The 14,165-nt window shown below is 41.2% G+C and overlaps 1 protein-coding gene across 1 annotated transcript in view; it reads left to right on the top strand.

The window, feature by feature from the left end:
- Positions 1–1,211: 1,211 nt before the first annotated feature.
- The window catches only part of Tmem182 (transmembrane protein 182), a 50,306-nt gene continuing 37,352 nt past the window's right edge, over positions 1,212–14,165 (top strand). Inside the window, exons 1-3 of the mRNA XM_052743945.1 lie at positions 1,212–1,732; positions 1,944–2,043; positions 3,482–3,580. Coding sequence (XP_052599905.1) covers positions 1,601–1,732; positions 1,944–2,043; positions 3,482–3,580 — 331 coding nt within the window. The 5' untranslated portion in view covers positions 1,212–1,600. The remainder of the gene's footprint in view (positions 1,733–1,943; positions 2,044–3,481; positions 3,581–14,165) is intronic.

Raw genomic sequence — 14,165 nt, 5'->3', positions numbered from 1 at the left:
GGGATTGGTGTGGAGACTGTGGTTTAAGGAGGAAAGGCATAATTGCAAAGTATCCAGGAGTTCTGTCCCATAACAGAGGGTTTTAAACTTGCACTGTGTGATGATCTCAGAGAGCAGACTGGGACTGGTATCGGCAAACGCCAAGATACAGCTTTGGGGCAATATATATATATATATATATATATATATATATATATATATATATATATATATATAGCAGAGCTAGCTGTGCAGCCATTATCAATACTCCTAGATGATGCACAGGCAAGTTAGGCCATAGCCAATTGGTGCTGGAGTCTTAACAAAAACCCAATTTGAGCATTAGGCAAGGGTCAGCTCAGGTAAGCTTTCAGTTCAGTTTGACCCTTCCGGTTAGTGATTCTGGGCTGAGCCTACTACTTCTCATGGCCTTGGATACCTCTGGTTCCGCACAGGAAGAGCGAATCAGGACTTTTCATCCTTTCTCAGGATTTTTTTACACTCACAAATTTCATCAGAGTCTATCATCCGCAGGGGTGAAGGAAACTGTGTCCATAAATAGCTCCTTAGATGATTGAAGGGACCATGTTGTTCTCGAGAAACAATCAGACAACAGGCAAACAGACCTTCTGAATCATAAAGGGCACCCAGATCCGTTTTAAAGACACACTGGCATATTTAGATATGAAAACAAAGCAAATGAATTTCAAAGAGACAACGGGGACCGAAAGAAACACAGTTATTTCTGTTGTGTGGTCTGTATGGATAGCAGGCAGGTTTTACATTTTTAAAAAACATCAGATATTAAAGATGAAGAAGAAAGAAAGAAATCCAGAAAACAATATATTTCTAAGACTTCAGTTCAGCTTCAGGCTACTTATTTAGAACAAATTGGCTTGAGTCACCGAAGAACAGGCTTTTATGTCCCTCCAGGATGCTGAATAACATTAATTTTTGTTCCTTCCGGAATTCTACTGTCATGTATAAATGATCTTTTAGATGCCATTTGAATGGATGAGTTATGAACCTGAACCAAACCTAGGTTCCCTCTTCCCCCGAACGTCCACAAGTAATCAAGACTTTGATTACAAATTCTATTGTTTTTGAGAGCTCTTTGTGGCTCCAGTAGTGGCCATTTACATTTCCAAGAGCCTCTCAAGTTTCTCCAGGTTGTCATGCCCATTTTAGCCTAAGAGCAGCCTGTTCAGACTCTCAAGCAGAGGAGGCTAGAACCCAACGGCTTCCTCCTGGTTCCCTGTCCTTTCCACTTGGATGGATTACCCAACAGCGGGATGATAATCCCAGCCTGCTCCTGCCTGGTTTGTCTCTTTATAGTGAGGGGAAGGTCAGCTATTTTTTGATCCCCATGGGAGAAGAAAGCTCCTCAATCAGTATCCTAAAATAGCCAGCCATTCTCAGCTGCTGGGTTGGAGCCCCTCCAGGGAGAGCAAAGGGACAACAGTGTGGAAATGAGAAGCCACCACGGCTCAAGCGAGGACCTGCTCCGGAGTTCTTGCCGACTCAAGACTCAAGAGTGACATTCTTTCTCTGCTGTTGTTATTGAGAAGTTGACTGTTTACAATTTGTTCTTTTATTTGAAAGGAAACCAGTCAATTGGAAAATGAGACTGAATGTTGCCATTTTCTTTGGGGCTCTCTTCGGAGCTTTGGGGGTTTTGTTGTTTTTGGTGGCTTTTGGATCGGATTATTGGCTTCTTGCGACTGAAGTGGGCAGGTGTTCAGGTGAACAGAATGTGCGTTTCTTCTTCAAAATATTGCTGTACTTAGTAGCCATGAGGGCAGCCTTAGGCACTGTATGTAGAATATCCGTGGGGTGTCTATTTCTTCATGGGAGAGTTCTGTAGGGAGCTAGTGGTTATCATTATTGGGGATCACAGGCATTAAGACATAGGAGACATAGTTATACTCTTGGGTTTGACAGCAAGTCATTTGTCTTCTGTGCAGATAGAGAACATCACTTTTCACCACGAAGGATTTTTCTGGAGGTGCTGGTTCAGTGGCATTGTGGAAGAGAACAACTCCAACATCTGGAAGTTCTGGTACAGTAAGTGCAGCTGGCCTTGTTCAGCCCCCTTTGTCTGAGACAGAAGCAAACCGCTTCTTATCTAGTACCCGTCACGTTCAAGTGGACTGGGTTCCTAATAGTGCAGTCTCAGCACGATGCCATCAAAAGGGTCACGAACAGAATCCTTTACAGGAGAAATGTCTCTATCGATCATTTCTCTTCTCTCATAAAAGTAAGAGTCTGAATATTTACAATAAAACTGGAGTACCTGCTGTTTCTCTGCCCATATTTAAAATATACTGCCTCTAATTAAAAAGAGAAAAGCAGATTTTTGTCTATGGTAGTTTCTTTTCAAGTGTCTATTATTGGTATGTTTCGAATAAGTGTTTTGGAAATTCATTTGGCTATAAACTGAAATTTCAAATACAAAAGCCCAGAAATAGAGGTATTATTTTATATTCATAGCTTAAAAGTTTTTTAATCTATTTTTTTGTAATGAAACTTAATTACCAGTGGTAGCAGATGAAAGCCGCCTTAGTTGGGCTTCACCCAAGTTTGTAGGCACTATGGAGAAATGCCTCCCTTTTATGTTCATGTCCTTATAGAGAAATTTAAAGTTCCCTTTTGAAGTCCAGGAACTTGAAGACTATGATGCATTCCTTGAACTGTATTTCTTCTGCTGTATTTATCTTAGAGAAACAATTCATTGAAAATAGCTAGCAGTCACTTTATTATCTTCAACAATAAAAGAACTAGTTATTAGCTCAAAGCTTAGGGAGGGTTGAGATTATAGTCTTATTTTCAAATTCTGTCACCCCCCCCTTGCTCCTTGTATGTCCTGCAACTTGTCACCAGATTGCTTAAGTCTCCAGTGACTTCACGTCCTTCTGAGATACTCTGTCATCATTGACCACGGTTAGAGTACAGACTTAGATTTCGAAATCTAAGTGCACATGGAATAAATTTTAAGTTTTCATAGGGCATAAAAGTTATTCTTGTGGTTTCCCCAAATGCTGGAATTTTGTTTGAATTCTTAAGTTTAATGTTCCATCACTTGTATCTTTTCCCTAACATCAGAAGGAGTGTAGAGAGAACTTTCTGTTCATCTGAACTAGTCAAGGTCAAACCTAACTTTACTACATTTTGAAAACAACCATTTTTAATATCTCCTAGGTGCCAGGCATCCTATTGGTAGAAAGAATATCTGAAAACAGGTACAGCGTTTTGCCTATGCTTTTGGTCCCTCTGGGAATTTGTGTTTCTCCCATTGAATTCTAGCTGCTTTAGAAAACTCTCATTCCAAGTTCCCCGTGTTTTTCAGCAGAGTTTTCTTCTCCTGGCAGGTTTCTGGACTTGTTGGTAGGCCAGCAGTCTTGTTTTGCTTGTGTGTCCCTGGTTCCCGGGTTCCTGTTTCATTAGGCGTGAGTCATGTCTGAATCTTCAGTAATGGACACCATTTCTTTGCCTTTCTCCCTAGCCAATCAGCCACCGTCCAAGAACTGCACACATGCTTACCTGTCTCCATACCCCTTCATGAGGGGTGAATACAACTCTACTTCCTATGACTCTGCAGTTAGTAAGTATCCCTGACCTCCAGGTGTCTCCCAAGACTGGCCTGGCTGCAAAAGTTTTACAAACAATTAAAAATAGTTTGATATCTATAATTATAATGCTTTATCTGATATTAATTTGCTAAATGTAAAACATTAATATTTTAACACACCATTTATACGTTTAATTAGAATACAGCTTTGTTCTAAATTGGAGCTATTGTGGTTTACTCGAGATTTAGGCAAATAATTTAAAATGTAGTTTTGAATTGGAAGACAGTGATGTTTATCAAGAAGAGCTGCTTCCCGAGTATAGCTAGTTCAAGTATTATAGTATACATCCTACTTAAATTTCTTCCATAATGGTTACATATGAAATGTGATTATAATACCTTTTTCCTAAAAAGTGACTTTACTCTGTTGAGTATGATTGACCATCGATAGAATTAACTGGAAATCATATTAAAAACATTGTTTTTGATAATTAAATGAAGAATTGGTACAAACTATCAATACCTTACAAAGAGTCAAATGTATTGTTCTGAAAAGGAATCCTAATTTGTGTAATGTTTTGAATAAAATAATATTAGCCAGAGTTCTACAGAGCAGAACCAATTGAATGTCTATTTTTTCCTGTATGCTTGCCGGATTGGTTCCAGAAACTCCCATAGATACCCAAATCCTCAGATACTGAAGTCTCTTACATAGAGTGGTATAGCATTTGCATACAATCTGCTCACATCAACTTTATACTTTAGGCCATGTCTAGCGTTCTTATAATACCTAATAAATATGCAAATACTATTTAAGTAATTGCTACGCTGTATCATTTATGGACTGACAAGAAGAATGAGAAGTATGATCACGGTTGGTAGAGGCACATGGCTTTTCTGAGTAATTGTAGCTCACAGTTGATGAAACCATAAATGTGGAAGCTGGGGCTGAAAGAGTATATATATATGTGTGTGTGTGTGTGTGTGTGTGTGTGTGTGTGTGTGTGTGTGTGTGTGTGTGTGTGTTATGTGTGTATATATATTATATATTATCTATCCACTTTCTATGACTGTCATTTGTCTGTCTGTCTGCCTGCCTGCCTGTGTGTCTGGCTGTATGTCTGTCTATTGATTTTAAGGATTTATCTCAGGTAATTGTGGGCCTGAGAAGTCTGAAGTCTGTTGAGGAAGCTGGCAGGATGGACACTCCCATCAAGCTTACATATTGTGTGACAAAAGTTTTTCTTTCTCGGGAACCCCATCTTTGCTCTTACTGCCTTCACATTATTGAATGAGGCCCCACCCATTTATGGAGAGTGATCTGCTCTACTCAAACCAGAGCCAGCTGATCACAGGTGTTACTCAAATCTAAAAAGGGATCCTTTACAGGATATCTAACCTCTTCTTTGGCCCAGACACCATAGTCTGACACACAGCATCCACTACCCCCAAAACTTTAGAGACCTTCACACGACTCCTGGCTCATCTACTTCTCTTCTTTCTGTCAGAAATGCATACATTATGATTTTGTATTTATGAAAGGTAGTGTCATTCACCTTTGTGGCAGTCCCATGACACTTTATGGAATCAGTGTCCAGTCTGGATAGGAAGGAAGATGAGGTTACCTGTGGCTGTGCTTGTCCACACAGTCCAAAAGACTGTGGCCTTGAGCAACGGACATGATGTGTGCTCCTTCCCATTGAAAAGCTAGGAAGGCATCTCCTCCATACCTGTACAAGGCTCCCATGTCCTGCAGGAAGTAGACTCTCTCACTGATATCAGAAGTGATGGGTGCAACAGCACAGAGACTTATTCTGCTTACAGGAAAGTCACAAAGCTGTCCTTTCATCCCCATTCTTAGTCTTATAAAATGAACTAAGGGGTTATATGGGGTTAGATTTCCAGAACTTAGGGTCATTACATTAATATTAGTATCGTTGTTATCATTCACATGTTGAGATCCATCAGTGAGAGAGGTATTACAGACACCATATATTCAAAAACCTATGCACCTTAAGGAGATACTGGAGAATAGGAAGATGAAGTATCATCATCTGTGCATAATAATTATGCTGGAGATGGAGTAAATGCATGTCATGGAAATCCCACTGCAATTATGCTTAGAATTATTATGTAGCATTGCGTGTAATTATTGTGCCAGTAATTTGGATCCAGTGACAAAATTGCATCCAACTTTTAAAAAATTACCAGACTCTTGTTTGGCATCCATATGTAACTCCACATCCACTTTAAGCAATTTTATTGAACACTGAGTAAAAAAAAAAAAGATATGCTCTAGAACAGGAATAAGATAGACATTTCATTTATTCTCATGATGATGAGCAAGGTTGTCCTTTGTGTCCGACATCCAAGAGAATGGCATAGATTTCCTGAACAGCAGCCAACCTGACTTTTGTGTTTGTGTTTCCTAGTTGATGAGACTCCACTTGTCTTCCCCAGACCCCAAAGCTACTTTGTAGGCAGCTCTATGTAGCTTCATAATTACCAGGTATTACAGCCATTTTCAGTAAATTGGAGGTATTGTTTATAAAATTTGAAATATCGTGGCCTGGAAAATTGTTAATATGAGTTTCCACTCACCTGAGTTTTTAGAATGACTGTTGGTCGGGGTTGACTTGTGTGTGAAAACGTAGCGGCGCATGCTCGCACAGCCGGTCACTGGCAGAACTAACACAAAGATCTTAAGGCTCTGGCTTCTGTTTGATTGTAAGTTTGATAAAATGACAGTGGAAGAAAAGACTGGGCACAGTTGCTTAGTGTGAAGAGCCATGAGACTGCGCTTGGTGGCACGCCTCTGCATTCAGGAGGCAGATGGAGAATTCAAGACTAGTCTGAACTACCCAGCCAGTCCCCATCTCAGAGAAACAAAAAGAAAATCAAATAAGCGGCACTAAGAATGTATGGTTTCTGCTTTTTCATCTGAATTGAACCTGTGTGTACATTTGGTTCTAATTCAGTGTTGCCTTTGAATACTTTTTAACTCTCAAAGACAGAGTCTGAGATTCATTCGCTCTCAAATTTAGATAACAGAACGATTGCCTGAGCCCAGTGAGTGAGGGATTTTATTCTCAGTTTTTGAAACAGGCTGGTGAATTTCAAAGTCCATTAAATAACACCATTGGAGATCTGCCAGGGGTTAGACTTGCTGGCTGTTTCAGCTTACAGTCATCATGGTTCACTTGTTTGTATCATCTGGTGATGACAGACTGGACATACACTAATTTTCAAGATGATTCAGTTCTGATTGTATTAATATTTCCCTTCATTGGGGTCCCCATAGTCTCCAGCACTTCTATCCACTGCTGGGTGCTGTTATTATGCTTAGGGTAATCACTTCCCTCAGCTTCTTCCAGATCCACAGTAGCACAGAACAGACTAGTCTACTTTTATTTTTTATTTTCATTTTTATTCATATTGATGTCTCTAGAAATTAGTGTAGTGCTTTGTAACTGGGAAATGCTTATAATTTTGTGGAGAATAACAATATAAACTCACATTTAGAAGCTGGAGACAGCTCAGTGGTAGAGCATTTTCCTAGTATATACAATCATCAGTGAATCAATCAAATACTTTCAGTAATAAACCACTTTAGTTATTTTTAGGTGAAAAAAAAAAACGAATAGCAGACTTGGTTTTCTTCTTTCTTGGTGTTGCAGGGGCTAGAACTCATGGCCTTATACATTCTAAGCTCACACACTATCACAGAGTTACACACTGACTCCCTTCCTCCCTCCCTCTCTTTCCCCCTCCTTCTCTTCCCCCTCCTTCTCTGTCTCCCTTCCTTCCTTCTCTGTCTCCCTTCCTTCCTTCCTTCCTTCCTTCCTTCCTTCCTTCCTTCCTTCCTTCCTCCCTCCCTCCCTCCCTCCCTCCCTCCCTCCCTCCCCCTCTATCTTCTCTCTCTCTCTCTCTCTCTCTCTCTCTCTCTCTCTCTCTCTCTCTCTCTCTCTCTCTGTGTGTGTGTGTGTGTGTGTGTGTGTGCTACAGGATTTTCTTATGCAACCTATGCTGGCCTGGAATTGGTGATCCTCCCGCTTCATTCTTCCAAGTGCTAGAATTACAGATATACCTACCACACCCACCTCCTGTTTTCTAATTAAGCATCATATATTGTGCACTATTTCAAGTTTTCTTGAATATGGGCTAGTTACTGGACCATTGAATTCTGCGGAATCTGTGCTTCTCTCTGCCCTGTGCACTAATGTTTTTCACTCCCTGCCCCCCATTCTCTAACACAGATGCAGGATCAAAGATTTTCTAGGAAGACTTTCCTTGGCAGATCTCTGTGCACATGGACTAGGCCAGTTTCCCCCCACTTAACAACATTCTTGAACTGTTTCATTGAAAACACACACTTTTCATGTTTACCTGTGTGCTCATTTCTTGAACGTATTTCATTGCAGCTCTATCCTAAGCTCCACAGAATGGGAGTCTCATCTGTTTAGCTCAGGACTGTAGAGTATCCACTGCATCATTATACCTTCCTGTATGTGGATGCTGATGTCTAAGCATCTGTGGATGCATATTGCTTTGCCTCTTTACTAAATAGACCCAGACGCCTCTTACATTGCTTTTTCTCTTCTTTGTACTTCTCAGTGTCCAGCACGGTTTTCAACCATCAGCTGTCCTTTGCCTCATTGTCGGTGTTTACTTATTGAATATTCTATTCCAGTCTTGCCTCTTCTGTTGTCATGTAAAATGTAAACTGAAGTGGATGCTGGGAAACTAGCAGTAGAAAGACAGAAGAGATCCATTCTAAAGCTGTGCTTTAAATATCCTCATGCAACAAGAAGGTCAAGGTTGCTGCTGTGATGATGCTGTGTGGGAACCAGGCTTCCCCTTTCCTTTGCAAGCGGACATTCATCTGTCACTTCATGTTTTACTCACATCAGCCAACTGTGCCAAGAATCTGCTTGTGGGTTCCTGGTCAATCCTTATTCATCAAACTGTTGCATGTTCCCAAGGTGGGGACATAGAGCTTTGGGCTTTTCTAGCCACTGTAGCAGAGGAGGATAAGAAAGAAAGGCAGGAGGTGAGGGTTTGTGTGAGCCAGCTGAAAGAATTCACCCCGTGGGGATGGCATCCTGCTGAAAAATCACCAGGGTAGAATAAGCATATAGGAGAACTCTGCAAAGGAATAACCAACATGATTAAGTTGTGGATGTTGGTCACTAAACAAAAGAAAGCTGGGGGGCTCTAGGATGACAAGAGAAAAAGATGTGATAGAGTCTAAAACAATGTACACAGAAGGCAATATGGTGTTTGCCTCCTGCCAATGTGCCCTTTGACATTGTTTTTTCTTTCTAGTCCTTTTTCGATGCTTGTATGCTACATGGTTTTATGCATTGTAAATTCTAAGGTAAATATTCACCCCCGGTTTCATGCTAGCTCACATTTTTCCATATTTTTACCTAAAGATTTCCCAAAAATTTAAGCATTTGCCGCTGCCTGTAGATGAAAAATAATTATATGTATGTAAAGTTTATTGTCATTTCATTAATTCTTCAGGTTATAGTGGTGAGAAAGGCCAGGAGAGAGTGTTGATATCATGAGCAATCTTTCAGAAAATAATCACAGGCAGTATGTGTAAGCTGTACACAGGGCAAGAAGCAGGGGCCCAGCAGAATTGCAGACACATTCATGATGAGTATAGCACCCTGTCCAAGGAGCCAGCAAGAGGGGAGAAAAGGGAGGTGTGGTCTCTAATGAAGCAAGCAGGACAAAAGGGGGATCAAGAGGCACAGGAAGGAACTGGATCAGGAGCTAATGATGCAGCTGCTCAAGTGACTGGAACAGCCCCTCCCCACCAAGGGATGCTGGTAGATGCCCATCAAGATTGCTGTTTCTGAGGCCTTCTTCTCCTCAACCTGCCTGCCCTGCTAGTTCTACCCTGGATGTCCAGACCTCTGCTCTACAATGCATTCTGACTCATTGCCCATTCTGAGACTGAACCCGGGGCTCTTTTTTTTTGGTAATGCCCTTCTCACCCGCCCTGGGGAACTCATTTCCAGTTCCTGAACATTTTATCACCTCCTAATCTACCCGAGAGCCAAGTCCCACTCTAGGCTGGCCCTTCCTTTTCCTTCTCCCAAGGGACAGCTTAGGAAGCCTTGTCCCTCATAAAGGGGTGGGGCTCAGAGTGCTGGGAATGCAGAACCTGCCAAGGATTGCTATGGTATGTGCAGCAAGAAAGTCGAGAGCCATGCAGTTAGCCAATGCTGGGGCTTAGAATAGCCACCAAAAGAAGAGAATGATGGAGAGGCTTTACCAAAACAACCACACATACAAACTCATTTTACTGTGCAGCGTGAAGCAAAACAGCATTTAGAGATACATGTCCTGGCATTTGACTTTTTGATCTAGCACAGGAATGAATTCAATTTGAGTGGAGTTAAGGTAAATGCTTCAAGTATTTAGGAGATACAGTGGCAAATCTTTGGCATCTAATTATCTCATCAGGATCTCTCTCATCCCCCACTTGTAGATCAACTTTTGGATATGTCTCTGGTTTATTTATTAATTTTCTGCACATTCATAGATGTCAATTTTGGATATGACTCTAAATCTAACCAGTATTTTAAACACATCTAATTTACCTAAGCAGAAAAAAAGATACACACTGCAAAATTGAATAGAAAGTGTATCTATCTCCCATAATGCAAAGTACTTAGAATTTGAAAGTATGTTAACATCAACTTGAACTTCTGCTATTTATTCAAACATCTGGCCCCACACAGCCATGATCACAGATTCATCATATATTGTAAGGGATTCTGCAGTGGCTGGTTAACAGCTGATCTTTCATGTGATCCCCCAACCCCCATCCAAACACAGGCTCTCAGTGGATTTGGTGTGAGTAATACTCCCACAACCCTGCACAGAGCTTCTCTACACAGTCGCCCTTGAGGATAGAATCAGCTATGCATATCCAGGACCCAGCATCAAAGTTGTAGTTAACAATTACTCTTTGAGAGGAAGCTATTTTGCATTACCTGTGATTTATTCTCAAGTTCCTCAGATTGGGAGGTGATTGCTTTCTGAAAAATAAGACTCAGACAGCAGTGTAGGCTGACTTGCTTTTGGGAGAACAGGCTCTAGGCTCTATGTGTATCTGAAAAAAAAAATGCCTGCTGTGCTTATAAGTGGAATCCCCTTCTCAGGATGAGCCGCACAGCCGGGTTTTTCAATCTTGGCATCTTTGTATTGAGGGCTGGCTGATCCTTCGCTGTGGAGACTATCTGGTGCATCGCTAGATGGTTTATAAGAAGCCTGGCTTCTACGCACTAGTAGGGACCTCTCACTTGTGACCATAAAAATTATCTCTGTTTAGGGGGTCCCCAGGCAGTGGGATCGGAACCCGTCCCTAGTGCATGAGCCGGCTTTTTGGAGCCTAGTGCTTATAGTGAGACACTTTGTACAGCTTTGGTGTAGGGAGGAGGAGCTTGGACCTGCCACAACTGAATGTACCAGGCTCTGCTGACTCCCCATGGGAGACCCTGCCTTGGAGGGGGTAGGAATGAGGGGTGGGTTAGGGAGGAAGGCTAGGGAGTGGGAGGAGGGAGAACAGGGAATCTGTGATTGGTATGTAAAGTGAATAGAAAAAAATCTCTTAATAATAATAATAATAATAATAATAATAATAATAATAATAATAATAATAGTCTCTAGATATTGACAAATATCCTGGGCAGTGGAGATGGGGTTGGCACACACATGAATTGTCTTTTGACAAGATCTCTGGGGACTTTTAGACAACCATTCCCAATACTTCCAGCCCAAGGCATAAGCTTTTTGGAATCATATTTGTTCCTCAATAATATGGGAACATTGGTTCCAGGACCCCGCTCATGGACACCAATGTCCATGGCTACTTAAGTCCTTTATATAAAATCATGTCCTTTTTTTTTTCTTCAAAGAAATGATGCACATCACTCCATATTCTTTAAATGATTTCCTAGTGACTTATAATTCTAATGTGATGTAACAGGTTTATCAGTACTCACTATGCTGTGTTGTTTGGAAAGAATGAATAGAAGTGTTTTGTATCTGCACTGGACATATACAATTTTGTTCCTATTTCTATTCCCTTAAAGTTATTGCCTTTTTCCTGAATACTTTGATGCAAGGTTGAGTCCTGTGTGCTCATCCTTTCTGCATGCTACCTGGTTGCAGACCTTAGCCCACAACCACATGGTAATGGTTACTCCCCTTTTGTCTTCCTTCATCAGAATATGCAACTCCAAAGGGAACAGAGCTCACCCAGGCCTCTTATCTTTAAATGTTATTGCTTCTCTTCACAGTTTGGGGCCTTTCCTTTGAAGAGAGTATCAAAGTATTAACTGGAACATTTTTTTTTTAAAAAAATTACTAAGTGCCTACAGTATACCTGGCACTATTCTGAATGCTTCAGGATAAGCCTGAAATTCTTGCCCTCATAGATGTATACATAAGGCAACACTAAATGAAAAACTAAATACAGAAACAGAATTTTTCAGAGCAGAACTCAGATAGACATAAAAGATTGTACAGGTAGTTGGGGAATATAAGTTATAAGCAATGGGAAGAGGAAGGCTCAGCTGGAATGGGTTCTCCTGGGCAGCTGAAATGTCTCCATGGCCCTAAGAGCCTCCTTTGGGGACTAGATACGCTGCACAGAGTGGGTGTCACATAGGGACTGGCATGCGGCCAGCTTCTGTGGGAGTTACAAGCCCAGCTTCTAGCCAGTGCCTAGTCTCTGGCACTGTACTTGAGCTAAGAGTACGCATAGCAGCTTCTTTTACACACTGGTTTGGAAAATGGCCATAAAAATAGAAACCACTTCATATAGTTGTGAGTAAAATGAATAGAGATAATAGCATAAGTACTTAGCAAAAACAGTTGTCAGATCATTATTCAATAAATGTCAGCTATTCCTACGATCCTCTCCCTGTTCAGAACTCCCAGAGTAGGACACCATCAGGCCATAAGCATACATCATAGCTTCTCCCTAGTGGGATGTTTCCTGTCCTGCTGTCTCACATGTGTGTGTTCACATCGGACATTTAGTCGAGTTTTCAGACAGAGTAAAGTGTTCTTGTTGTCAGCTCAATCACCATTCTGCTAGTAGCATCATCATTTAATAGTATGCCATGTGTCCTGGCTAAAATGTGGCACTCCTTATCTGGTAATATTGGTTGAAATTCATTCAGCAAATGTTTGTTGGATAGATGTTATTATGTGTCAGGCACTTTTGTGTAGGTTCTGGTGGTTTTAGGAACAAAGCAACAAAAACAAAAGAAATCTTTATCATTCTCGTGAAGGGAGGTGGGCCAGTATGTGAACAGGTCATTACATGTCCATCTAGCTCATAATGACAGGTCCTATGGAGAAGCCAAAAATGGGGAGGAGTTAGAGATGAACAGACCTGAAGAGATGGTTAATAACTCTCATGGAGTTGGGAGAAAGCCTCTGAGACAGTAATCTCTGAGTGGAGATGGGAAAGAAGATGCTGAGGGTCTGACTCTAGACTGACAGCTAGGGAGCCTACATGGGACTGACCTAGGCCCTCTGCATGTAGGTGGCAGTTGTGTAGCTTGGACTGATTGTGAGACCCCTAGCAGTAGGAACAGGACCGGTTCCTGGTGCATGAGCTGGCTTTTTGGAACCTTTTCCCTATGGTGGGATGCCTCGCTCAGCCTTCATGCAGTGGGGAGAAGCTTGGTCCTGCCTCAATTTGATAGGCCATGCTTTGTTGACTCCCAAGGCCTTACTCTTTCTGAGGAGTGGACGGGAGAGGGAGTAAAGAAAAGATGGGGGAGGGAACAAGAGGAGAGGAAGGAGGGGAATTTGTGGTTGGTATGTAAAATAAATTTAAAAAAATAATAAAAAAGAAAGCCTGTGAGTGACCTGTTCCCAGAGAAATGCCTTTCAGAAAGAAGAAACAGGACCAAGGCCAGAGTATACCTGAAGTACATAGAACAAGAGAGAGCCAGTTGGATGAGAGCGAGTGAGAGCATCATGGGAAGACCAGTGCTGCATGGGGTGAGAGAGTGTGCATGGAGAGGATGCTTGCTTCAGAAGAAGGAGTGAAGACATATATCTATAGACTTACAAGGTTAAAGAGTTTTCAGTTCTACAAACAGTTGGAAGATATAACTGAGCTCAGTGCCCTAGTTAGGAAGCTTTCTGTATTTTAGAGCATTAGAAGCAGAATACTAAGATGTGAACACATGTCTAATTCTTGCATAGCCCTATGCTCACCATTTAACAGACACTAACTGCACCATTTAAACAAACATCTCATAAAAAGAAAAGGAAACCAAATAAAATATCATCATCAACAACAAAACCTTTGTGTGTCTGGAAAGCTGTGTAACTTAAAATATCAGTCTGTGGTGGTGGATTTTGGTTATATTTCAGAATTTTATTATTTTAATTTGTTTTTAGAGTTTCATGGAGCTCAAGCTGTCCTCAAACTTCCTATGAATTCGAGAATGACCTTAAACTCCTGATCTACCTGCCTCCATCTCTGGAGTGCTGGGATTATAGGCATATGCCACTGTTTTATTTATTGAACATTTTCAGATATTTATAAAGAACTAGTACAATGACCATAAATAGG

This window comes from Peromyscus californicus, unplaced genomic scaffold, assembly GCF_007827085.1.
Source record: "Peromyscus californicus insignis strain IS unplaced genomic scaffold, ASM782708v3 Scaffold_19__1_contigs__length_69161282, whole genome shotgun sequence".
Lineage (NCBI taxonomy): Eukaryota > Metazoa > Chordata > Mammalia > Rodentia > Cricetidae > Peromyscus > Peromyscus californicus.
Note: the sequence above shows the minus strand (reverse complement) of the source record. Positions and strands in the feature narration are given on the sequence as shown.